Genomic DNA, 26,734 nt, shown 5'->3' with positions numbered 1-26,734 from the left:
ATCTATATCTATATCTATATCTATATCTATATCTATATCTATATCTATATCTATATCTATATCTATATATCTATATCTATATCTATATCATCTATATCTATATCTATATCTATATCTATGTATCTGTGTGTGTAGCTATGTATATATGTGTATATGTATATATGTATGTATATGTATATGTGTATGCATGTATATGCCAAAAACAAACTAAAAAAATAATAAGGGAAATCATGGAAAGACTTGCACAAAATAATGAAGAGTGAAATGAATAGAACCAAGAGAACACTATACATAGTAACAACAATATTGTTTTAAGAATGACTTTGAATGAATAAGTTATTTTGATCATTATAAATACCCAAATTAACTATAAAGGACTTATGGAGAAAGACACTGTCTGAATCCAGAGAAAGAGCTGATAAAGAGAAGTGTGTATGGAATAATTTTACATATATATGTATATATATATACATATACATATTATATATATATATTTGTGTCTAATGGTAGCCATCTCTAGGGCAGGAGGGAAGTGGAGGGGAGAAAAAAAGAAATTTATATGATAATTTTGTTGTATATTTGAAAGGAATAGCAATTTGTGCAAAGATTTGCAGTTTCATGTACAATCATCTTCTTTATTGTATTATGTTATAGAAATACTTGCTTTATTCCATAAATTAAAATTTTAAAAAAGAGGACTCTATCAGGTAAGCATTTGAACCTATTATTTCTTCGGCTTGTGAAACTCTCAGTAGGGGAGTTTCTTCCACTGATTAAAGTGGACAACATGTCTCTAACTTGTACTGGAATATGGCCTCGGCACTCTCAAGATCACTTGAGGTTGATCATATAGTCAATATATGTCATAGGTAGATCTTGAACCTAGGGCTTCTTGATGCCAAGGCAAGTTCTATATCCATTATCCCTTACTACCACCCTTTGGGCAGGCATATTTTAAGAAAATGTTTTAGGGAAGCCTGGTTTCATTTGAACCCCTCTTTGAGAGTCACTAGATATTTAAGGCCATCTTGCTTGATAACTTAGCTAGTAGGAAAGGAAATCTATAGAATTTTCATGATTCAACCTTACTAGATGCCTCAACTAGATGTTGAGTTGTTTTTTAGTCATGTCCAACTTTTCCTAACTCCATTTGAGGTTTTCTTGACAAAGATACTGGAGTGATTCGCTATTTCCTTCTCTAGCTCATTTTATAGATGAGGAAACTGAGGCAAACAAGGTTAAGTGACTAGCCCAGGGTCAGACAGCTAGTAAGTGTCTGAGGCCAGACTTGAACTCAGAAAAAGAGTCTTCCTGACTCTTTTTTTTTAAGCATTCTATACAGTGTCACCTAACTGCCCCTTCATCACTATTCAGTTCTTGCTAACTCTAAGGGATCAATGAGACGACCTATGTTTAAACATCAAACATATTCAGTGTTTTTTCTTCCTTCCTTCCTTCCTTCCTTCCTTCCTTCCTTCCTTCCTTCCTTCCCCCCTTCCTTTCTTCCTTCCCTCCTTTTTTCTCCTCACACTATTCTCCTCCTCCTCCTCCTCCTCCTCCTCCTCCTTCTTCTTCTTCATTTATTAATGAAAAGCAACATGGTATATTGGATAGACAGCTGGCCGTGTATTCAGGAAGATCTAGATTTAGATCCCATCTCTGACACATAATGGTTGTATGATCCTGAGCCAGTCACAACTTCTCAGTGCTCTAGGCAATTCAGAAAGAATATAAATCACCCTACAGGTACTGATGTGTGTTGATAGAGTTTCTCACCAGCTGCTCCCAACGCCTATAAAATGACAGGTCAAAAAAAAGTTGTTGTTGTGTTTTTTTCTTTTTTCTTAGCTTTAAGAGTACCGATGAGGAGTAGTAAAAATAAGGCTGGCTTTGGAGTTAGGAAGAACAGGGTTAAAATCCTTTCTGATACATTGGTAGGGCTGAAAAGTTACTTAAGCACTCAATGACACAGGCAACTCTAAGACCACAATTTACAAAGCAATTGTTGATCTGTATCTGTGAGGAGAGTCCCATAGTAATGAAATTATAGCTCTGACCTAAATGTATCTGTGTGTGGTTTTTTTGCCTTGTCATTTTGCTGTCTAGTCAGACATGACTCTTCCTTTTTGGAGGTTTTCTTGGTAAAGATATTGGAGTGGTTTGCCTTTTCCTTCCCCAGCTCATTTTCATAGATAAGGAAACTAAGACAAACCAGTTAAGTGACCTATCCAGAGTCACACAGCTAGTAAGTGTCTGAGACCGGATTTGAACTCAGGTCTTCTTGACTCCAGGCCCATCACTCTAACCAGTGTACCTCCTAGCTGCCCTATATGTGTGTGTACACAAATACATATGCATATATATGTGTATGTTCATATATATTGTTATATATTTACTGACTTATCCTGATTGTCTAGTGAATTAAAGTCCTTATAAGTTTTTGTCTAGATGATTTTTAATGGCAGAAAGCCTTGTTTGTTTTTTTTAAATACTCCAATTGTTCTATAATATGTGATGCATGTTATATATTACACATATATGCAATGCAATATAGCAGATGTTATATATTACGTGTACATATATGTATAATACAGTTGGAAAATTTTAAAAATAAGGTAGATGAAGAGCTATGATGTAATTTAATTTACTAGACAACTGAGATAAGATAAGCCAGTATAGGGGATAAGGCAATAAAAAGGATGGAAGCTCTCTGTGGGCAGGGGTTATATCTTACATTTCTTTTGTACCTATAGTACCTGGTGCTGGACACAGAGTAATAATAGCTAACAATTAAATAGTGCTTTAAGGTTTTGAAAAAAATACACACACACAAATACGTGTATTATCTCATTTAATTCTCACATTAACCCTGTGAGATAGATGTTATTGTTAAGCCCATTTTACAGATGAGGAAACTGAGGATAAGAGATTAAATTGACTTCCTCAGGATCCCATAACTAAGTATCTGAGGTAGGACTGGAACTCAGGACTTTCTGATTCCAAATCCTTAAGCAATCCTTTTCAATTGGGTGAAGACATACATTGAGCCTCATTTTGAAATTTAATCAAGGGATATCAGAGCTGGTAGAGGGGTTACAACATTGTCATTCAGTAAACATTTATTAAGTTCCCACTATGTGCCAGGCTCTATGCTAGTTGCTAGGAAAAGCAAACAGAAGTGAGAAGGTACCTATCTTCAAGGAGATTGCATTCAGGACACACCTTCTCACAGATAAGTAAATATAGGATATGTGTAACATAAATACAAAGTATTTGGACGCAGGGATTGGGGACAATAGACATTAAGGGAATCAGGAAAAACCTTTGAAGTGAGCCTTAAGGGAGAGGAGATAGGGCTTCCAAGAGGTGGAGGTAAGGGGAAAAGAGCTAAATTCGAAAAACAGCCAGAGTTTGATTTCTTGAAGTAGATGGATTTCTTAGCCAAAAGAGATTCTGGTTATGATGGAAGATGAGGAATCCGGTGGTTAGTAGGGTAGCTGACATCTAAATGATTCAGAGAGTGTGTCTTTTATTGTACATTCGGGGTAGATTCTGGAAAGGTGAAGTGCTTCCACAAGTCCATGAGTACAGGACCTGGGTAACCCACTTTTGCATGTAGGGCCCCCAGACAAGCTACCCTAGGATCAAGGGTCATCACTCACTTAACACAATGACTCAGGAATTGCTTCAGAAGAGTTTAATCTTTTTATTATTATTTTTAAATAAAACATAAATAAATAAATAAAGCCTGGGTCTCTCCGCTTCCCCCAGGATGGAAGTGCAAAGGTATTCACAGGCCTGATCTCACTATTGCTCAGTAAGGGAACTTTGACTAGCTCTATTTCCAATCTAGGCCCATTCTCCTCTCCTCAGGCAACATAGGGGTCCTTCCACTCCCAAGGGCTCCACGTATTAATGCCAAGCTTAATACAAACACCCTATTGGCTAGCTCACCAAAGCCCAGCATTCCTTAGTTTGAGTGATCCATCAGCCTCAGTCTGCCTGGCCACTGGGATTACAGGATATTTGAACTGGGCCTGGATAAGAACAAACAGTTCATCTATAGACCATCTAATCCTAGGTATCACAGAATGTTGGGTCAGGTCTCTGAAAGTTCTATCCATGAGTGCCACAGAAACCTCAGGTTTATCTGGTGTCCTTGGGAACAAAAACTGATTATGTTTGCTGTTTTAACCTTGAGTTGTGTCCATGATTCCTTCCTTTGTCTGTTTCCCTGTGAAGATATCACTCACCTTAAAAAGACTGAAGTTCCTGTTACCAGAGCGAGGCGGAGCTCCTCAGGTCTGATTCTCCAAAGTCATGAGCTTCGAACTTCGCAGGAGGATTCCAGGACGGTGACATCAGAAGAAGACCAACCTGGCAGCCTAGATGCTAGACCTCAGCGGCATAAACGGTCTGTAGAGAACACAGGCCCCTTGGAGGATCACAATTGGCCACAGTACTTCAGAGATCCATGTGAACCAAACCCTTGTCAGAATGAAGGAATCTGTGTGAATGTGAAAGGAATGGCAAGCTGCAGGTGGGTGCTGAGGGGGCTCCAGGAATACTGAAGGGAATTGGGATCATCCTTCTACCTACTGCACTTAGCATTCTAGACAAATTTTGTAGGTTAAAAAAAAAACTTTTTACCTTTTAAAAAGGTATCCTAACCCTTCCTGTGAATTATATTTTCATTGCAATGTGGCAATGGTACAGAATCATATTCTGTCAGAGCTAGAAAGGACCTTAGAGATCATGAGGATGGTCCTCCTTACTTCATATATGAAAAAGCTAAGCCAAAAGGGGAGGAGGAATGACTTGCCCAAGGTCATACAGCTGATTCTTAGCAGAACCATAACTTAAATGAGGTTTCTTGATTCCTATTCCAATGCTCTGCCTGATTAACAGGGAGCATCAGTTAACTCAGGGAGAATAGTCCCCAGCACCTATAGGCTGGCTCTTCAATTTGGACCAGGATTCATTTATTTTTCTCTCAGATTAATTCTTTTCAAAACCCTCCAGTTTAGCTGCGAAACCTCTAGGTCTATTGTGAGTATTAAATGAGATAGCAAAAGTAAACTGCCTTGAATGTTTTAAATAGTGCTATCTAAGGTTAGGTATGATTATTATTGATAATAATGTCATTTTATAGCCTTTATATTTCAACCTGTATTTCAGTTTAGTTCCTTTCTTTTGGCCTAGAAGCAAAGTCAGTGTTTTACTACTATCTTACATACTTTTCCTATATCTTTCCAGAACTAAAACATTTCCAGAATAAATTACTCAAAGTTATACTAAGAAAGGGAAATGAGATTCTTCTGTGATAGGAGTATTGCCACATGGAATGAATGGAACTCATGTAATTAAAAATAGGAATAGTTTCCCAAGAAACTAGAATCTGGAGCTGCACTTGACCCAAGAGATCAAATAATACAACATTTTACAGATAAGGAAATTGAAACTCAGACGGATTGGGTGACATGCCCGAGGTCATACATACAGTTATAAAGCTAGTAATCAAACTCAAGCCCTCTCACTCTGAATCAATTACAACATTCTACCTCCCCTGCCAACTCTCTTACTTTACTAATGAGAAAACTAACACTGAAAGCATCTCCTGAGCAATTTCAAATTTCAGTGTGTCTCCAGGACAACTAGTGCCAGGGTCCTTAGATAACTGGTGGTGGTGGCAGTGATGGATCAGCGGAGATTCGGAAATTGGAACCTCATAGCCACCAGGATTGATTAAAGTAAATATAATTCCAGAATTCTTGTGGTTCTGATCTTTTTTCCAAGTTGGAGAATTCTTGGTTATGATCTCTCCTCAAAGGGTAGGCAAAAAAATCACATCTAGAACTAAGACGATAATGACTTATAAAGTTTGGGAGTATATGTGAGAACCATATATTGAAATACTAACAGTAGCAGCAGCAGCAGTAGTGGTAGTAGTAGTAGTAATGGTGGTGGTGGTGGTAGTAATAGTAATAGTAGTCGTAGTAGCTGTTGTTGTTGTAGAAGTGGTGGTGGTGGTGGTGGTAATAGTAGTAGTAGTAGTAGTAGTAGTAGTGGTAGTAGTAGTAGATGACATTCTTAGAGCACATGACAAACAGATCTATAAAAAGATCTATAGAAATTCTTTGGGAATAAGCAGACATATCTTCACTTAGTAGGAGTCAAGACTCATAACAAGTAAAAACTATTGGATTTGTCACAAATGTAACCGGGGTGATCTAGTAAATGTTCAATAACTGGTTCTTTACAAATATATTAAATAGATAGCTATAGATATAGATATAGATAGATATAGATCTAGATAGCTCTAGCTCGAGATATATATGTATATATACACACACACACATATATGTGTATCTACACACATATTTTTTTCCTCACAACGCATTCTAAGTTTAATCTGTATTATTAACATTTTCATCGTCACTTTCCTAAGTCTAGAAATTGATAAAATAATAAATCAAGCCCTGAGTTGTAGAGTTTGCTGATTTCCAAGGTACAAATGCTCACAGATACACTATTGAATGTACTCCAAAGGGGCTAATGTTAGTGTGGAGCCTATGAAACCACTAAGATCTGAGAGATTAACTTAATGCCCAACAAAAAAGTGTCAAACAAATGGCCAAGTCATGTAGTTCTACCAACGTGCACACACGTATACACACAACTACCTGATTCTACCTTGAATGTTTATTTGAGCATCCCTGAGTTTTGAGAGGGGCTAAGGTTCTCCTTTAATTCTCTGAAAGGTTGTTTAATTGTATTTCTCTGATTTCATCTGAGGACTACCCACACATTGGGAGGCAGCATAGTATGATGGGAAAAGCATTGATTTGGGAGTCAGGAGGTCTGGGTTCTAGTCTTGCCATGGATACACTATATGGTCTTTGACAGATTATTTTATTCCTCTGTAACTCAAATTCTCAATGAAAAAGGAAGAGAGAGTCAGATTAGATGTCCTCCATTCCAAAAATCTGTGAATCCATAAACATTTGGTCATTTCTCACACTTGGCCATTTCTGATGTTTTTCCCCAGGTGTGCCTCTGGACATGCCTTCTTTTACACTGGAGAACGATGTCAGGCTATGCAGGTTCATGGAAGCATCCTGGGAATGATGATTGGAGGAGCTGCTGGAACTATTGTGTTGAGTACTGCCTTCATCTACATGCTGTCCAAAAGGATGCCATCACAAGCAGACTTTTGAGATCTCTGGAGTGGTTCTCCCACAACCATTTTTCCTTCTCTCCTTCTAAGTAGAGACTAGGTCACTTACCACCTTCATTCTAAATTGACATCCTCTGAAGTGACCATCTCTCTTGCTTGTTAATGCCTTAATTTGAGTCCAGCACTAAATGATTTAGAGACTCTTTGGCTCTTACTAAAGGTACAAGTTACAAGATGAAGTCCATTGGAGGAATTCAACTATGAAATTTAAAATCTCCTGTGTGTCTCTTAGCAGAAGGCAAAGCTTAAGGTGGGGTCTTTAATAATAATAATAATAATGATAATAGATACCATTTAAATAGTTCTTTAAGGTTTGCAATGCACTTTTACATATGTTATCTCATTTAATCCTCACACCAACCCCTCAGGGGGTTATATTCTTTATTTACAGATGAGGAAACTAAGGTAGACAGAGTTTAAGTGATTTACCCAGAATCACATAACTCATGTTTGAAGCTGAATTTGAATGTAGGTCTTCTCAATTCCAGGCCCAGCACTATATCCACTACAACCACTTAATTGGTTTTACTCCTTAAAAGGCCTTTGTACCAAGAGATTAAAAAAATAAAATTTTATTGATTTTTTAAAATTTTTATATTGCCTTTATTTCCTCCTTGCAAAGTAGATTGTTGTCTCCATTTTGCATATGAGAGAACTGAGGCTTACAGAGGTAATTAATTTATTGAGGTCACACAGTTATCAATCAGTCAACAACAATTGATGAAGTGCCTACTACATGCCAGGCCAGGACATGTGCTAAGTGATGGGGATGCAATTATATAGAATGAAATAATCTCTAGTCTCAAAGAGTTTACAGTAGAACTGGAAAGATAGCAGGTATACATATATAAGTATATATAGAATAAATATAGAGGGAATAAATGCAAATAAAAACAAAGGTCACTGAAAAGTGAAATCATGGTCATACAGCCTGTGTGTGTCAACAATGGATCTTGCGCACCAGCTTCCTTACTTCAAGGCCAGTTCTCTATGTGTGATGCTTCTCTTATAGGATCAATATTAATACAAATATCTACATATACTATTTCATCTCTCACATCTAAAATTGGTCATAAGAGTTCACAATATTCCAAGAATGTTTTCTGTGATGGTTGGGAAGAAGTGGCCTGTGAATTGGAAAAATAAGGGGAAAGAATGCTAAGAGGAGTAGCTAAATATGAAAAGGACTGAGGACAAATTATCAGATTAATTAGAATTTATATTTTTTCAGCCTAATGGTCTTAGAAAATTATTAAGGCTGAATAACATTATCTTTCAAGGACTTCTGTGGCCCCCAAACACTGTGAAATTAATTGTGGTCCAGCTAGTCAATTAACCTTTATTAGGTGCCTACTATGTTCCAGGGGCAGCTAGGTGGTGCCGCAGTGGATAGAATGCTGGGCCTGGAGTCAAAAAGACTCATCTTCCTGAGTTCAAATCTGGCCTTAGGCATTTTCTAGCTGTGTGACCCTGGGCAAGTTACTTAACCATGTTTGCCTCAGTTCCTCATTTGTAAAATGAACAAGAGAAGGACATGACAAAACACTCAAGTATCTTTGCCAAGAAAACCCCAAACGGGCTCACAAAGAGTTGGATATAACTGAAATGACTGAATAACCACCACCACTACCTAGAACAAACAAGAACAGCACCCAACATTCTAGGCCCGGGGATGCAAAGAAAGGCAAAAGAATAATCCTTGGCCTCAAGGAGTTTGCAATCCAATGAGGGAAAACATATAAAACTGAAAGGGGAGTGCAGGAAGGAGAAGAAGGAGGAAGGATACCTGGTACAAGACATGATAAAGTCCAGAAAAGTACAGCTGTGAGGGAAATGGTGAGATGGCTGTCCTGGGCACCCTCCTAAAAGGATGATCTGGGAGGAGGTCTCCAATGTCCCCCTCTTACCCTTTCCAGTCAGAAGGCAGGAGGGGGCCTGGGGATAGGGGCTACTGAGGAAATAAGAGTTTATAGGTTGATGTCTTGTAGGATAATGAGTTTATGGAGACCAGGATGAAGTCCAGAAATGTAGCAGGTGGGAAATGATGGTCCAGGAGAGAAGACAATAAAAACAAGACAAGTTGGTGCTCCTAGCCTTCTAGCATCCAGATAGCCAAGTCTGGCAGAGAATGGTTTATCATAAGAACATCATTTATCAATTAAGGTCAATATTAATTACAGAAATAATCATATTTAATCAATTTAATTAATTGAAATATCAACCTCCCTAAAGAAAAGCTTGGGTGACTAATTGAAATACATTTATTTTCCTATGTAGAGAACTCATAGCTAACTTTACAATATTGGATATTTATCAAATGTATTCAATAAGATTAAATGTAATATTTCAAGATTTTGTGAATTCAAGAATAAAGATATTTCATGTCCAATAAACCCTGAACCACCTGTCTCCCTTAAAAAACAAACAAACAAACCAAGAAACCCTCCTAAAACAAGACGCTCTCTTTCGGCTTCCTTTTAAGGGTTTTGGTGTATCATTGTAATAAATATTAATACTGAAAATTACAAAACAGGCAGAAATTTGGTCTTATCAGAATTGGTCAAGTAATGAAAGAAGAACTCTATTATCATATTGAACCTATTCTGAATATTTGAGTCCTGTGTCAAATCCATTCTTAGATTATTATTGTGAGTTACGCTTAGATATCCTCATGTAGTTATTACATTTGATCCCCTGAGAGAATGAATATAAAGTGTAATTTAATGGTCCAAGCCTTTGAGTTATACTACAAAACAACAGTTTATGCTTGTTTAATGGGATACAAAAGCACAAGGTAGTATTAATTCTGTCCTTGGGGATTTAGTTATAAAATAAATGAATAGTTCATGACTCTAACAACAGGCTGGAATTGGGTTCTCAGCCCTATGCTAGAAAACTAGCTTTTGGGTTGGGTTGCTCCCAGAAAGAGCTCTACTCCCTTATTCCACAAATCAATGGACATAAGGAAATACACATGCCTGTGTCAAGGATAGAGTTTCTGAGGAATAAAATTATGTGTAATAAGTATGCTCAGAGTACTCACAGAAATATTGCTACATCTCCCCTCAGGGTTCTAGGGGTATCCCTGAAAGGTTGTGTTGATTTTCTCTAATGCTATTGGCTCTAGTGGTGGGGAACCTGTGGTCTCGAGGCCTCATATAGCTTTCTATGTCCTCAAGTGTGGCCCTTTGACTGAAATCTAAACTTCATAGAACAAGTCTTTGTTTGAATTCAGTCAAAGGACCAAAATAGAAGACCTAAAGGGGCACATGTGGCCTTAAGGCCGAAGGTTCCCCACCCTTGTTAAGCCAATAGTTGTGTTCCCTTTACTGTTAGCTACAATTGACAAGTACAGTTTAGCCAACTGACATCAATTACTTTCACAAAGACATATAACAAGAAGTATAAACATTCCCCCCATCCTCAACACTTCAAGGATACAATTTCCCCCATATCAGGGATCAGCAAACTTCTGTTCATGGGCCCAATCCTGGCCTGCTACTTGTTTTTGTATGACCTATAAGCTAAGAATGGATTTTTTAAAAAATTTTAAAATACAATGTATTTAAATATAATTTATTTAAAATGTAAAGATGTGCAATTTATTTAAATACAATTTGTAGTGGTTTGTCCTTTGTTCTCAAAGAGGACCATGACATCAGGGAGATGATGACGTAACTTGCAAATGAATTGGATTTGAGTGAGGGAGGGATGTGCAAAGTCACCAGCCTCACTTTCTCCTCCAGAGCCATCTGGGTCCAGTGGCCAGGTATAGATGAGGATAACTGGAGATGGCCTAGGATGCAGTGGGAGACCTTGGCCTTTTTAAGCTATATGTAAAAATACAATTTATAGCTCATGGGTCATACAAGAGGCAGACCAGATTCAGCCCATGGGCTGTAATGTGCCAGCTGTGATTTGCTGACCCTTGCCTTATACCACTTGGGTCTTCAGAGAGATTAGTCTCAGACTTAGAACAGTTTCTGCCTAGCACTGGTCCACCAACTTCACACCCAAATTAGAAATTGATACTGTTGGTCTGGGTCCTGAAGATTTTTCTTTGAGTCATTGATGCTGTCTGTGCTGGATGCACAATTTGGCATCAATTTGACTCCCAGACTTTCCAGACTTTTAGACCTCAGTAGGCTCACTCTTCTGACTATTCAAAACTGACGAGGTCATAGCTTCCAGATCACTCTATTTCACCTAAAACAAAAGAATAAAAAGCAAAGCAAAGGATCAAGGCCCGTTTTCACAGGGAAACATTTCAGTCTCAGAGGATAAGGGCCTAAGGCCTTTTTTCTTTATGGCATTGTCTCTCACCAGATGCCATCAGCAAAGGAAGCTAAACAAGAGAAGTGGTCTAACAAAGAGAGAAGCCAAGACTAATGAAAATCTGCAACTGCAGCTTATCAAACAAATTGTCATCGGCAAAATAATTAGAAGACCAGCACCAGTTGCCCAGAGTGCCTTTGCATACACTAAGTGAAGTGAGCGGAACCAGAAGAACATTGTACACAGTAACAGCAATATTGTATAATAAACAACTGTGAATGACTTAACTATTCTCAATAATACAATGATCTAAGATAATTCTAAAGGACCCATGATAAAAAAAAATGCTATCCACCTCCAAAGAGAGAACTGATGGAGTCTGAATGCAGATTGAAGCATGGTCTTCTGACTCTAAATATAATGTGTTATGTTTTCATTCTTTAGATACAGAAACTCCTAGAAGGAATATTTACCAGGTTATCAGCACTTTAGTAGAGAGTAGTTGACATATAACTGAGAGCAAAGTGCTGAATGAATGAACCATAAACCAGGTGACTCTTTGACAGGGTAGGAAGAGGGATATCAGGAAGGGAGAGGAGACCTCAGAAGACAGATGGGTGGGAAGACTCCCTACTACTTTTCTTAGGGTTTGGACTTAGGCAATAGGGAGTCAGTTGCTTGTTGTCCTTTGTACTTGAAGAGGACCAAAATGACATCGCAATGTTGGGGTGAATATACATTGTGTCCAATTGTGGCTGATCAGATCAATACGAGCTTGGGAGGCTCTACCGCAGGTCACGCACAAATAGTCTGCATGAACATTTGGAGTGGAGATGTCTCTAAATTTGTGTGTCTCATGTTTCTTTTGAGTTACTGCAATTCTACTTTGCTTAGAGAGCGCAGCATCTTCTTTCATGCATGCACACCATGCTGAGTGTTCCTGTGCTAGTCTCTCCCATGCTTCACAACTGAATCCAAAGTTCTTCAAAGAGACCTTGAGAGTGTCCTTGTATTGTTTCTTCTGACCTCTATGTGAGAGCCTGCCTTGATTTGTCTTTCAACAAATCCTCTTGGTCACCTTTTTTTGGACACTCTTCAACTTGGTGATGTTCTGAAATGTGGCACACAGAACTGAACACAGTAGTCTAGTCTATGCATTAAATAACATAGCATAGACTATATGTATTGCAAGAATTTAGAGATAAGAGAGATTAATGATGATTAATGAGGAGATAGAGAATTCTGTTTTCTTGTCAGAAGACCTTAGTGAATTATTTATCTTCTTTCTTTCCAACAGAAAACCAGAAATGGTCTGAGAGATCCAACAATAAGATGGAAATTCCCCTTTCCTTACATTTTGGCTTCTAAACTGAGTGATACTGGTTGTTCTTTACTTGGGTCCTATGAATTAATCCACACTCCTCAAATTCCTCTGATAGCCTTCAAGCCAGATTTTATTTACAGGCATACATTTCATTAAATTATGCCAACCAATGTGGCTTACCCCCCAATAATGTTATAAATATTACATTAATTATAGCCAGACCCCACTAGAAAATCTTGAAGCCCTATTGTGATGTTGTTCAATGCGTTCCTCATTTATAACATTCCTCCTAGAGGCAGCTAGGTGGTGCAGTGGATAAAGCACCAGCCCTGGAGTCAGGAGAACCTGAGTTCAAATCCTGCCTCAGACACTTGATACTTACTAGCTATGTGACCCTGGGCAAATCACTTACCCCCATTACTTATCCAAAAATAAATAAATAAAGCCCATTGCTCCTATGGCACTAATTGCCCCTTGCAGCATTACATCACCTAACGTTGTTTTTGTACAGCATGTTAAGCAGGGTATACCTGTCTAGTGATACTGAAAAGATATACAAGACCCAGGCTATTGGTTCTTATCGTTAAGCCTGTCACATAGTATGCATTTAATGATTGTTGATTTATTATCATTCTCTCTTGATGGAAATCTTGATGCTACATTTAATTAGGAGTTGTTTGCTTTTACCTTCAAGTCATTATATTAAGCGTAGTTACACCCAAGCATTACTGGATTCTGACCTACAGTAAAGTGCTCTATAAGTGTGTTTCTATGAGAATGACTCCAAAGTTCAAATTGAGGGGTCACAGTTTAGAATCTATTAAAAAGTCCTAATTGAGCATGGTGAAAACAATGCATATTTGTAAGATTTAAACTTGTGGATTATTTGCTACTTTTTCCTAACTTATGACTAAGCTTTCATAATCATTTGGAAATTGGGAATTGTTCTTTTTTTCCACTTTTAGTATAATTGGAAAAACTTGCATATCCCTTCTAGTAGACTCTATTCGAAATTGTATATGCAATAGCATAATTCAGAATGGGAAGAATTTCAAGAATAGAGCTGGGAATCCCACGACTTCATGAGTCTCCCTGTCCTAACTAAGGCAGGCAACTGTAAAGCCTCTACATACATGGTGTGTCATTCCAAGTCAATCTGCTTTTTATAAATTTTCATGGTTAGAGTTCATGAATTTTCATGGATGGTTAGGGTGAGCCTCCCCCCTCTTCAATCCATCTTCAATATAGCTGCCAAATTGATATGTTTAAGCACAGGTCTGATATGTCGCTCTCTCACATAAGAAGTTCCATTGGTTCTCTGATGTTTTCAGAATAAGGTACAAACATCTCTGATCAATATTGCTTTGCCTTCATTGTCTGGTTCCGGTCTCTCTATCTTTCTAGGTTTATCTCAAATTACTGTCTTTAGCTCTTCTTTGTACCACTCCAGTGGGCTTATTTGCAGGTCCTGAAACACAACATTCCCTCTTAACACCTTCATACTTTTGTATGGGCTATCCCTGCTATGCCTAGAATGCTCTTTCTTCAGCTCTGCCTTTTTAAATCCTCCACTTTCTTTTAAATTTAGCTTGAAGTACCTCCTAATCAGGACTTTCCTGAACTCCCCTAGTTTTCTTCCATGAAATTACTTTGCATTTATTTTCTTAAATGTTCATTAATTTTATTTTTAATTTACGGAATAGAACAAGCATTTCCATAACAGTATAACAAAAAAAATGACACATGAAACTGCAAATCTATTATGTATAACTTGCTATTCCTTTAAAATATATGATAAAGTTATCATGTATATTTCTTTTTTTTTCTTTTTCTTTTTTTTTCTCCCTTTGCACCACTCTAGAGATGGCTACCATTAAATACAAATATGTATGTATATGTAAAATCATTCTATACATCCTTCTTTTTATCGGTTCTTTCTCTGGATGCAAATAGTGTCTTCTTTCATATTACCTTTGTAGTTAATTTGGGTATTTATAATAGTCAAAATGACTTATTTGCTCAAAGTTGTTTTAAAACAATGTTGCTGTTATTGTATACAGCAGGTTCTGTGCTACATGATGGGGATACAATGATAAAAAAAAGTAGTCTCTTCCCTCAAGGAGCTTATATTCTATTGGGAGGGCAGGGGAAGGGAAGAAACTAATAAGCCCTGAGAAGATGAAATACAAAATTTATACAAAGCAATTTCCGGGGGGATGATACTCACAACTGGGCTGATCAAGATAGCCTTCCTGTACTGTCTCCTGCCCCAGAAGAATATAAACCCCTTGAGGGCAAGGACTGTTTCAATTTTGTCTCTGTGTCCCCAGTGTGTGACACAAGGCCTGGCACATAGTAAGTATTTAATAACTTATTGAATTGAATGAACTTTATTATCTCTAGAACCCATACTGATGAGACCATAGATCCATTGAAATACTTAGTGATACATTGGAATGTTTTATTTTGAGAGCTTGGTTTGTTCACTCATTCATGGTATTGGGAAAATGGGAGCTCTGTGGGTATGGTTACAATGAGGTATACTTTTAGAACTGACTACTGTGATAGGGGAATTGGGGCAGCTAGGTGGCACAGTGGTTAGAGTGATGGGCCTAGAGACGGGAAGATTCATCTTTCTGATTTCAAATCTGGCCTCAGACACTTCATACTAGCTGTGTTACCCTGGGCAAGTCACTTAACTCTGTTCGCCTCAGTTTCCTCATCTGTAAAATCATTTGGAGAAGGAAATGGCAAACTATTCCAGTATCTTTGCCAAGAAATCCTGCAGAAATAGGAAAGAGTTGAACAAGACTAAAAAATGATTGAACAGCAACAATAATGATGGGGGGATTGCTATGGAAATTTGAAGACATGATTTAAGTCTACAATTTTTGCTTGACTAGATTTTCAAATGTTTAAAATTCAACAAGCATTTATTAAGTGCCCACTATAAAACAGACACAATGCTAGGCACTGGGTATTACAGAGACAAAATTGGAACAGTCCTTGCCCTCAAGAAGCTAAAACTCTACTGATCAAGTGGTATTGGGACTGAGTTCTCTGTACCAACCTTTTTTTTCTTTTTTTCTAGGTCCCCCTACCCCGACACAGTGTGGGGATCAATCCATCAATCAACCAATGTTCATTAAGTACTTACTCTGTGCTAGGCACTGAGCTAGGTGCTGGAGATCAAAATATCAAAGTGATTTTCCTGAAGTGCAGGTCTGATTATTTCACCCCTTCTACTCAGATAAATTGTAGTGGCTCCCTACTGCCTCTAGGATCAAACACTATAAACTCCTGTGTTTGGCATTTCAATCTTTTTACAACCTGGCCCCTTCCTACCTTTTCAGTCTTCTTATACATGATTCTCCTTCTCCTCAGTCTTCTCCTCCCCTTACTCTGCCATGCTGTTACACCAGGTAGAATCATGTGTAAGAAGACTGGAAAGGTAGGAAAGGGCCATCTCTTGTCTCTCTGGCTTTGCACTTGCTTGCTCTCATTTTGCTAAGGAGACCCTTTCCTTACTTTCCTCTCTTGAAATATCTGCTTTCCAAGGCAGCTAGGTGGCACAGTGGATAGAGTTCTGGCCTTGGACTTATGAAGGATCCTCTTCATAAATTCAAATCTGGCCTCAGACACTTAGTAACTGTGTGACCTTGAGCAAGTCACTTAAACGTGTTTGCCTCAATTTCCTCATTTGTAAAATGAATTATAGAAGGAAATGGTAAACCACTCCAGTATCTCTGCCCCCAAGGGGCAGCTAGGTGGCGCAGGATAGAGGTCTGGTCTTGGAGTCAGGAGGATCTGAGTTCAAATCCAGCCTCAGACACTTGACACTTACTAGCTGTGTGACCCTGGGCAAGTCACTTAACCCTGATTACCTCACCAAAAAACAAAAAGGGGTCATGAAGAGACTGAAACGAACGAACAACCACAACACTTGAAATGACCTGTCATAGTTGTTGAGGTTACACCAAACAGGGCTTGATTACCCCTGCTTTTGACGGACTTCTTACACAAACCCTGGCAGAAACTGTTTTCTAAAAGGGCCAACATTATCCCATCCTCACCACATACTGCTTCAAATGACATTTGAGTAAAGTAAATGAACATAGGTTAAATTCAACCTACATTATTACGTGTTTATTATTACATACAATGTACTTTGCTAGGAACTGAGTAATAGAGAAAGTTTAGATAGCTCTTTTTATTAGAGCTTACAGATCTGTTCAGTCATTTTTCAGTTGTGTCTGACTCTTTGTGACCCCATTTGGGGTTTACTAAGTGAAGTTGTAGTTTATTTTGATATCTTTTATTGTCTCTGTTGATAGGGAAAAGAGAATATAACCTAAATTACTATTACAATGCCAGATTTCTCTAGAATCTAAAACACTCCCCTGGTTTTAAGTTAAAGTTTAAAACACTATATTAATTATCCTGGGCATTACTGAGGATGGTGGAGCAATGACTTTTTTTTCTTTTTCTAAATTGAATTTTATTTTCAATTTTAAATCCTCTCCCTCCCCTTTCCTACTCCACCACCCATCGAGAAAATAAGAAAAACAAAACCAATAACAAACATGTATAGCCATACATAACATATCCCACATTAGCCACGACCATAAAATGAAAAATAAAAAAGGAAAAGAAGAGAAAATATGTTTCAATCTGTACTTTGAATGCACCAGTTTTCTATTTGCAGGTGGGTGTTTAGTTTCCTCATGAGGCCTTTGGAACTGCAGTTGGTCATTATAATGATCAGCATTGGGCCAGCTAGGTGGTGCAGTGGATAGAGCACTGGCCCTGGAGTCAGGAGGACCTAAGTTCAAATCTGGTCTCAGACACATAACACTTACTAGCTGTGTGACCCTGGGCAAGTCACTTAACCCCATTGCCTAGCCAAAAAAACCAAAAACAAACAAACAAAAACAATGATCGGTATAACTAAGTCTAAATTGCTATCTTTGAATAATTTTTTTCTCCTGATTCTGCTTACTTCACTTTGTATCTATTTACACATCTTCCCAGTTTGTTGTTTTTTTAAATGATCCCCTTCATCATTTCTTATAGCACAATAGTATTCTATCACATTCATATACCATAACTTGTTTAGCTGTTCCCTAATTGATAGGCAGTGGGGCCGTCTCCAGTCATCATGATCTATCTTGCCACTGGACCCAGATGACTCCAGACGAGAAAGTGAGGCTGGTGACTTTGCACAGCCCTCCCACACTTAAATCCAATTCACTTGCAAGTCATGGCATCACCTTCCCGATGTCATGGTCCTCTTTGAGAGCGAAGGACAAACAACAACAATTGATAGGCATCCCCTCTGTTACAAAAAGAGCTGCTGTAAATGTTTATATATATATGGGTCCTTTCCCTCTATATTTTATTTCCTTGGGGTATAGATCTAGTAGCAATATTGCTGGGTCAAAGGGTATGCATAGTTTAGTAGCTTTTGGGGCATAGTTTCAAATCATTCCCTAGAGTAGCTGGACTAATTCACAGTTCCACCAAGAGTACATTAGCATACCTACTTTTCCACAGCCCCTCCAACATTTGTCATTTTAACTTTTTATCATCATGTCAATCTAAGAGGTATGAAGCGGTACCTCAGAGTTATTTTAATTTGCATTTTACTAATTATTAGTGACTTAGAACATTTTTTCCCACGTAGTTATTGATTGCTTGGATTTCTTCCAGAGTAGTGACTTCCACTGTAGTGTTCTGAGAGTTGACACAGGAGTTTCTGAAGAAGGGTGATTTATAGCTAGGGATTAGATTAAGGATTGGGAAATTTTAGGTTGTGGTTTGATGGCATATTCTTTGTGTCCTGTAATTAAAGTTCTTAGCTTGAGTTCAATATTTATAGGAATTCTAGGTTCATTCTTCTAGTAAAGGATGATCCCTAATTTATTTGTTTTATAAATCTAAATTTTCAGATAAGAGTTTACTTGTATTGAAGTATACTTTTAATACTTTTTCTTTCAGGAACTTGGAAATACTTTTAATACCTTAAAGTTAAATCTCCACAAGAACCCTGCTAGTCACAAAACTACAGAATTTCAGATTTGTTATGGATCTTTAGGCAGTATGGTCCTGCGGAATGAGCACTGCCCCTGGAGTCAGGACCTGGGTGCAGATACCACCTTTGAGAAGCTTATGTAACAAGCCGTTGCATGTAGAGTCAGTAAGAACTGGGTTTAAATTCTTCCTCAGATTATTGGTATTTATGTGAGTCTGAGCAAGCCATGAAAATGTCTTTTGGTTTTAGTATCTCATCTTTAAAATACGGGAGTTGAAGCTGATGACTACTAAGGTCCGTTCCACCTGTAGATCTACCATCCTATGAATAATTAACATTGAAGAAGAGTGCCATATAAAACTGCAAAGCCAAAGAAAAATACCACTGAGCTCCTTCATTCCATAAAGGATAATAAAAGGAGACAAGGCCTGAAGCAAAGGTTGCTCCCAGTACCCTGGTAAGAGGCCCTCTGAAAGAAGACTTTGCAAAGAAGGAGGACTAAGGTCAGAGTGATTGAAAGTCTACGGACACCCTGGAAAAGTGGTGCTTTTGTTAGTATTTAATTCAATTAAATCCCAACCTGAATTCAGGTACAATTTTGAATTTACATACTTCATGCTTAAATTAAATTCTTCTTTCTTCCTCTCCTCATTTCTGATTTCTTTTAATAACTGATATAGCAGCACTTTCCTGTGACTTATTAGAAGGCAATTTATTGGGGCAGCTGGGTGGCGCAGTGGATAGAGCACCAGCCCTGGAATCAGGAGGACCTGAGTTTGAATCCAGCTTCAGACACTCTACCCTTATTAGCTGTGTGACCCTGGGCAAGTCACTTAAGCCCAATTATCTTCCCACCCCCCAAAAAAGATAATTCATTGTAAGAAAGCTAAGTGTACATTTTCCAAGACTAGCTGCTAGCTTCTCTCAATTTAATTCAGCAAGCATTATTAAGGATTGTACTATGTGCTGGAGATAAAAGATAGACAAAAAATAGATCTTTCCCTCAAATAACTTGCATTCTACTGTCCTTGACAGGTTATGAGCACAACATTAACACATATGATGACAGTTTCATAACTGAACTCAACCCCCCTGACTATGAATCTCTGACACATTATGAGCCATTCTCCCTTAACAAGGATGCAAGTGTGCCTACAACCAGAGCCAAGATCTCTGCATTTGATGACTCATTGAGCAGTACCTTGATTTTAACATCATTGACTTACAGAGGTTTAACTGCTTGCACAACTGCCTTGAGTTACAGTGGGACTGAAGGATGGGATTTTTCTGGTGGGACATATATTTCATTCTATGTCACTTTTTTTTTATTTCATTGTTTGTTGTTTCAGTCATGTTTGACTCTGTGACCCCATTTGGGATTTTCTTGGCAAAGATGCTGGAGTGGTTTACCATTTCTTGCTCCAGCTCATTTTACAAATGAGGAAACTGAGGCAAACAGAGTGAAGTTAATTACCCAGGGTCACATAGTTAGTAAGTGTCAGGTCAGATTTCAACTCAGGAAGATGAGTCTTCCTGACTTCAGGCCCAGCACTCTGTGTACCATGGTGCCACCTAACTACCTTATGTCACCTTTAGTGAATTACATTTCCAACAGGTACTTGGGGTTTCCCTAAATCCTACCATATCCTCCTCTGCTTCTCTTTGAAGGGAACTTCAAAGGAAGAGGGCCAGACACACTAGAATTGATCAAGTCTGTGTCTCTGAGATGTAGTCTTTCCTAATAGCACTTTATAAATTCCCTACTCAGCATTCACTATACTCTCAGGTCTAACAAATTTAAATAACCCCTAGGACTTAAGTGATGACTCAAGAATTTGGCATAAATATAGAAGTTCAGTTTATGAAACAAAAGTCTCATGATATTAGTTATTGATGAAATAAGGAGATTGAGGAATTTAGAGTCAGAATTCCTGAATTTGAATTCTACCCTCAACAAGTACTTCCACTGAATTCTTGCATAACCACTCTCCCAGGGCTGTTAGGGCTTTATAAAACTTAAAGTGATAGATAAATGTGTATGGCATTATCTGCTGTCTAGAAGTTAATAGCCTCTAGGAATAGGACACCTTGATCTTCTGAACCATGAGTCTATGTGACATAAATTCTTTCCGGCAGCAGCACATACCCTTCTGGACCAGCGTGCTTTTGAGAAGCAAAACATTTGTGGCATGATCCAGGGCACCAGAGATGATGTTGACTAGGTTCATGAGAGATCACATTCTGGTTGGACACTACAAAGGTGAGTGGAAGAAGATAAACAAATAAATTACAGGGACACTAAGGCTATTTACAGGGTTTATTTTGACTATCCCAAGAAAGTATTATATGTAATATGTAGATATGTATATATGTACACAGAAACACACATATGTTTACATATATGCATACATGTATACTATGTATCTTATTATGAGCTTCAAAAATATTTTTAAAAAGAACATTATTTTACACTGAGTAGAAGTATATCAAACCTTGAACGTAACATATCAATTAATATATGTTATATTTAATATATATTATGTATACATTTAACACTATAGTATCCAAACTATCCTGCTTGTTTCCTAAACTTCCTTCTGCTCTTCTGTAAATTTTTTAAATGTTTCCTTGATTATTTTCTTTTTTTCCTATTCTACTGGTAGTATTGCCCCTTCAATAAATTTATTACCTTTAAAACAAATGACTATAGTCAAGCAAAACAAATTAACACATTGGTTGATTGTTTCTGAATATGTATGTCTCATTCTACAGTCCACCACCTCTCTGATAAGAAGTGGGAAGAATATTCCAGAAGCAGTTTTCTGGAGTTACGTTAGCTTTTGCATTGATCAGAATTGTGTTTCAACATGATTTTTCTTTACAATATGGTAGTCATTGTGTAAAGTGTTCCCTTGATTCTGCTTACTTTACTGTGCATTATTTCATACAAACATTATTAGTTTTCTCCAAATCTGTCCCTTTTGTCATTTCTTCCAGAGCCATAGTAACCATTAACTTCATATAACATAATTTGTTCAGACATTCTTCAATTGATCAGCATCTGTTTTTGTGTTCCCAGTTGATTTCTGCAACAAAAAGAGCTACTATAAAAATTTTGTACATTTAGTTATTTTCCCTCTGTCTGATCTCTTTCAGTGTATTTCTGGGTCAAAGCTTGGTGACTTTTTGGTTATAGTTTCAAATTGCTTTCCAGAATGATTGGATCAACTCCCAGTGCATTAGTATGCCTATTCATTCTTCCACATCCTCTCCAAAAATTGTCACTTTTTAAAAATCATCTTTGTCATCCTGATGGATTTACAAAAAAGGGAAGAGTAGACAAAGGGGAAATCAGACAATGGAGGAAAAGGGATTTGTGGGGAATATTTTCTGGGCAGCTGGCAGGGTTTGTTACTGGAATGAGAAAACATTCCCTTTTCAAGGGCAGAAAGAAAAGGTGACCAAACGCTTTTGCATTTGTTAAAGAAGTCTCTTGAATCTAAGACTGCAGGGTTGAGTTAACCATTTAAACAAAGCTGTAGGTGTCTTTTTTCCAAGGACAACAAAGAGTTTCTACAACAGTGGATGAGATCATCTGTCCTTAAAGAGTTTGTTATATTTTATTTCTCCTTCATATTCCTCTTAGGAAAAAGCCATTACAATGACTTATAATTGTAAGACACTAACTTCTTTTCAGATGGTTGCATAAAATCATAGGATTTAGAGCTGAAAGTGACAATGAATTTCATGTAGGCCTACCCCTTGATAGATAAGAAAATTGAAATCTAAACTAAACTAAATTGCTTTATTTCTCTGTTTTGGCAGGTGGGTGGTACAGTGGATAGAACAGGGTTTGGAATCAGGAAGATTCTCTTTATGAGTTCAAATCCAGCCTCAGACACTTATTAGCTGTGTGACCTTGGGCAAGTCACTTAAACCTATTGACCTCAGTTCCTTATCTATAAAATGAGCTGGAGAAGGAAATGACAATTCACTGTAATATCTTAGCCAAGAAAACCCTAAATAGGGTCATGAAGAGTCAGACATGACTGAAATGATCAACAAGAAAGGTCTCCTTTAGCCAGGGCTGAGCTGGAACCCTAAATGTGGCTTCCCTTCATTCTTAAATTTTTCAATGGGAACATTTACATCTTAGAAATGGAGAAATGTTATAAATCAGGGCTTGATAATGCAGATTATGCAGATAATGCATAAATTAACATTATACATAAAAGTGTGCATATAGCTCTCCCCAGACAGCAAGTAAGGACTGAGTGAGGACTTACTTCCATAACCTTTATTATCTAGGAAACCATGACTTCTGAGTAACTGTGAATGATGAAGTAAAGTTTTTAATGATGTGAGAGTAAGGAAATATACACAATAGGAGATCAAAAAAAGAAAGAAAACAATTCTCTTTTAAGTAATGACTAAAACCAAATAATTGTAGAGGAAGCAAGGCAGATCTCAGTGGATGACCCTGGTGACACCATAGAGGACCCCACACATCTTTGGTGAAGTTGCTACCTCTGAATGATTGCTGACATGTTCTGTATGATGCCACATAAGAGACAAAAGAGTCTGAGAAAAAAGACCTAGTATTTATATTCTGTGCTCTTGAATTTACACCTTTAAAAAGCATGATGATTTATGCTAATTCTAAAGATGCCATTAAAAAGAAATTTACAGGTATTAAGCATGAGTGGCAAGTAAATGGCTTGGTTCATATTAAGGATGATTCAACGCTTAGAGAGAAATTTGGAGGTGATGTAGCAGTTTCACTTGAAGGAAGATCTTTCTAAAAGCCACCTGAAAGTAGCTTCCATTTCTGCATCATCATCAGTTGGAATAGTGTTACGTTTTTGCCCCCTACCATACCTTTCCAGAAAACATAAAAGATGTCAGTAATTTAAGCAGTCTACCAGTGATTACATTTTAACAAAATCAAATAGTATTATATGCATCCCTTGCAGAACTAAGATGAATATGATGGTTAATATGAATAACTTAGAAAGGTGTAAAGGGTTAGCTAATCGAATGCCTTGAAAGTATGATCCACTGGTCAGATGTCAAACTTCATTCAGCATTACTTAAAGTTGATTACAATTCCTGATGTTCTTGTGCTTTGTACACCTAACTTGCCTTTAACACACCTATTGTGACTTGAAAGTACACACACACACACACACATATGCACATGTATCTATATCTATATACATACATATACATATATACATACATACATATGTGTGTATATATATATAGTATGTGTAACTGTGCATTGAGAGCACTTTTATGTAATAAGTTTGTCCCCCTGAAAGAGGAATGCCAATTAAGTTGTAACTGTTATCAAATTATTGTAGTACCTCAGTGTTCACTCCTATTGTCTACAAATCTTCTGAAATGAAGTAGTTGTTAATGCCTTTTTATTTTCCATTGGATATACACTATAGAACAGAAGTAGGAGTTAAGTGTTTACCATGTGAGTCCTGCAACACTAAAGATATCTTGAATAATGTAATTATAATGGAAATTTATATACAAAAAGAGCCTTAAATGGAACATTGTTTTTGAGATCAAACTCCCCATCCCCGCAACATTGGCCATGTTGTTATAAAACTTGTGATTTTCTTCCCCTGGTAAATCCTGCTGTTTAACATTTACCAGCACTCTCCTCTATTTTTCTATAAACATTGCTTGAACTCAGGAGTATAGTAGAAGGCTCAGAGAAGAAGGTTACCATAGAGTAGACACCTGGTGACTGTTGGCCAACAATAACAACAACAGCAACAACAACAACAACAATAATAGCAACAATTGGCATTTATATAGTGGTTTAAGGTTTGTAATGTGTATTATATCCTTTTTCTCATCTGAACCTCACAACCCCCCTGCTCACAACACCCCTGATGAAGCAGCACCTGGAATAGAGGCAAGTGAATCCACGTCATGGTACACAATGAATGTTCCTAATGGAGCTCTTGAGTCCCTCAATTCAGACGACACCTTGAGTAGCTAAACTTTCCCGGCCATGCAACATATATATGTGTGTGTGTGTGTATAGACACACACACACACACACACACATATACATACATACATACATATATATATACACATACATATATATACACATACACACACATGCATATAGATGTGTGTCTGTCTGTATATACACATATATACACACATATATGTATGTATGTTATATGTGTGTGTGTATATATATATTGTTGATGTTGAGTCTTTTTCCATTGTGTCCAACTCTTCCTGACTCCATTTGGAGTTTTCCTGGCAAAGATACTGATATGATTCACAATTTTCTTCTCTAGCTCATTTTACAGATGAGGAAATTGAGGCAAATATGGTTAAGTGACTTGCCCAGGGTCACACAGCTAGTAGGTGTCTAACATCAGATTTGAACTCATGAAGATGAGTCTTCCTTACTCTGGGCCCAGCTCTCATTCACTGCTCTACTTAGCTGTTTTACATGTGTGTGTGTGTATGTGTGTGTGTGTATGTATGTATGTATGTATATACACATGACTTCATACCAGAAATTGAAGAGAAAATGGGATTTGCATCACAGAAATTTGATTACAGCCAACTTTGCCCAAATATACCTATTTCCTTATATGAAGGAGGTACAGACAACAGGACACAGTGGAAAGAGCACTGGATTTGCAATCAGAGAACCTGGGTTCAAATCAGATATGGGGCCTTTGGCAAATCGTTTAAGTTTTCAGGATATTAGTTCTCTTATCTGTAAAATGAGGAAGTTGGGCTTCCTGAGCTTATATTTTGAGTTTGTAACTTATAGACTCTCAGGATTGGAAAGGACCTCAGAGGCCATCTAGTTGAACCCATACCTCAGTAGAAACCTCCATATAACCTCTCTAACAAATGACCATCCAGCATCTGTTTGAAGACCTTCAGTAAGGGAGAACTGACTACCTTCCAAGGGCAGCCCATTGCACTTTTGAACAGCTCTCATTATTAAAAAGTGTTTCATCATAAAGTGTATTTTTCCCCAACAAAGATTCAAAAAACATTGTTTTTAAAAGGCTGCTGTATGCAAGGTGAGATGTTGGGAGTAAGGGAAACACATTCCATGATTCTGCCTATACATAACATTCAGCAGAATGTAACAACTAGGGCAGCTAAGGTGGCACAGCGGATCGAATGCCAGGTCATGGTGTCAGGAAGACTCATCTTCCTGAGTTCAAATCCAGCCTTGGATATTTATTAGCTATGTGACTCTGGGCAAGTCACTTAACCCCATTGCCTCAGTTTCCTCATTTCTAAAATGAGCTGGAGAAGGAAATGGTAAACCACTCCAGGATCTTTGCCAATAAAACCCCGAAATGGGGTCATGGAGAGTTGAACATGACTGAAATGATTGAACAACAAGAAACAACAGAGTATGTCTGCTTCATCAACAGAGTTGAGAATATAGGAAACAGAGGCTATATTTTCACAGATGACAAAAAATGGCAGATTTAGCAACGCAAAGAATTCAGTCCCTGTTCACAGATACCTGTTGGAAGGATGCTTGGTGAACATATTGCTTTTTCATTCTTCTTTTGGTCTTTGCACTGACCCTGCCTTTACCCTTAGCTCTGAAAATAGAGCCCAGAGTGGAAAGACCTGGGATAAAGCATTGTTCTGTTCCTTTGTTAGAGGCAGGTTTTTTCATGCACTTCAACACCAGCTCTGGGAAGACAGAAGAAGCTGTTTTTCTGGAATCGAGGATTGTTTACCCCAAGAGAAAACAACAGTGTCTCCAGTTTTACCACAAGATGACAGGAAGCCCCTTAGACTGACTCATTGTCTGGGTCAGGAGGGATGACAGGACTAGTCAAGAAGG

At 37.7% G+C, this 26,734-nt stretch overlaps 1 protein-coding gene and 1 pseudogene across 1 annotated transcript in view; both read left to right on the top strand.

Moving 5' to 3' along the window:
- LOC114025034 (meprin A subunit alpha-like) overlaps positions 1-7,391 on the top strand; it is a 52,037-nt gene extending 44,646 nt beyond the window's left edge. Inside the window, exons 14-15 of the mRNA XM_027838356.1 lie at positions 4,243-4,540; positions 7,049-7,391. Of these exons, the coding sequence (XP_027694157.1) occupies positions 4,243-4,540; positions 7,049-7,217 (467 nt within the window). The 3' untranslated portion in view covers positions 7,218-7,391. The remainder of the gene's footprint in view (positions 1-4,242; positions 4,541-7,048) is intronic.
- An 11,544-nt stretch (positions 7,392-18,935) lies between these two features.
- Positions 18,936-23,669, top strand: LOC114025032 (annotated as a pseudogene).
- The last annotated feature ends 3,065 nt before the right edge of the window (positions 23,670-26,734 follow it).

The sequence above is a fragment of the Vombatus ursinus genome, unplaced genomic scaffold (genome assembly GCF_900497805.2).
Source record: "Vombatus ursinus unplaced genomic scaffold, bare-nosed wombat genome assembly UNPS02014826.1, whole genome shotgun sequence".
In the NCBI taxonomy this organism is placed as follows: domain Eukaryota; kingdom Metazoa; phylum Chordata; class Mammalia; order Diprotodontia; family Vombatidae; genus Vombatus; species Vombatus ursinus.
Note: the sequence above shows the minus strand (reverse complement) of the source record. Positions and strands in the feature narration are given on the sequence as shown.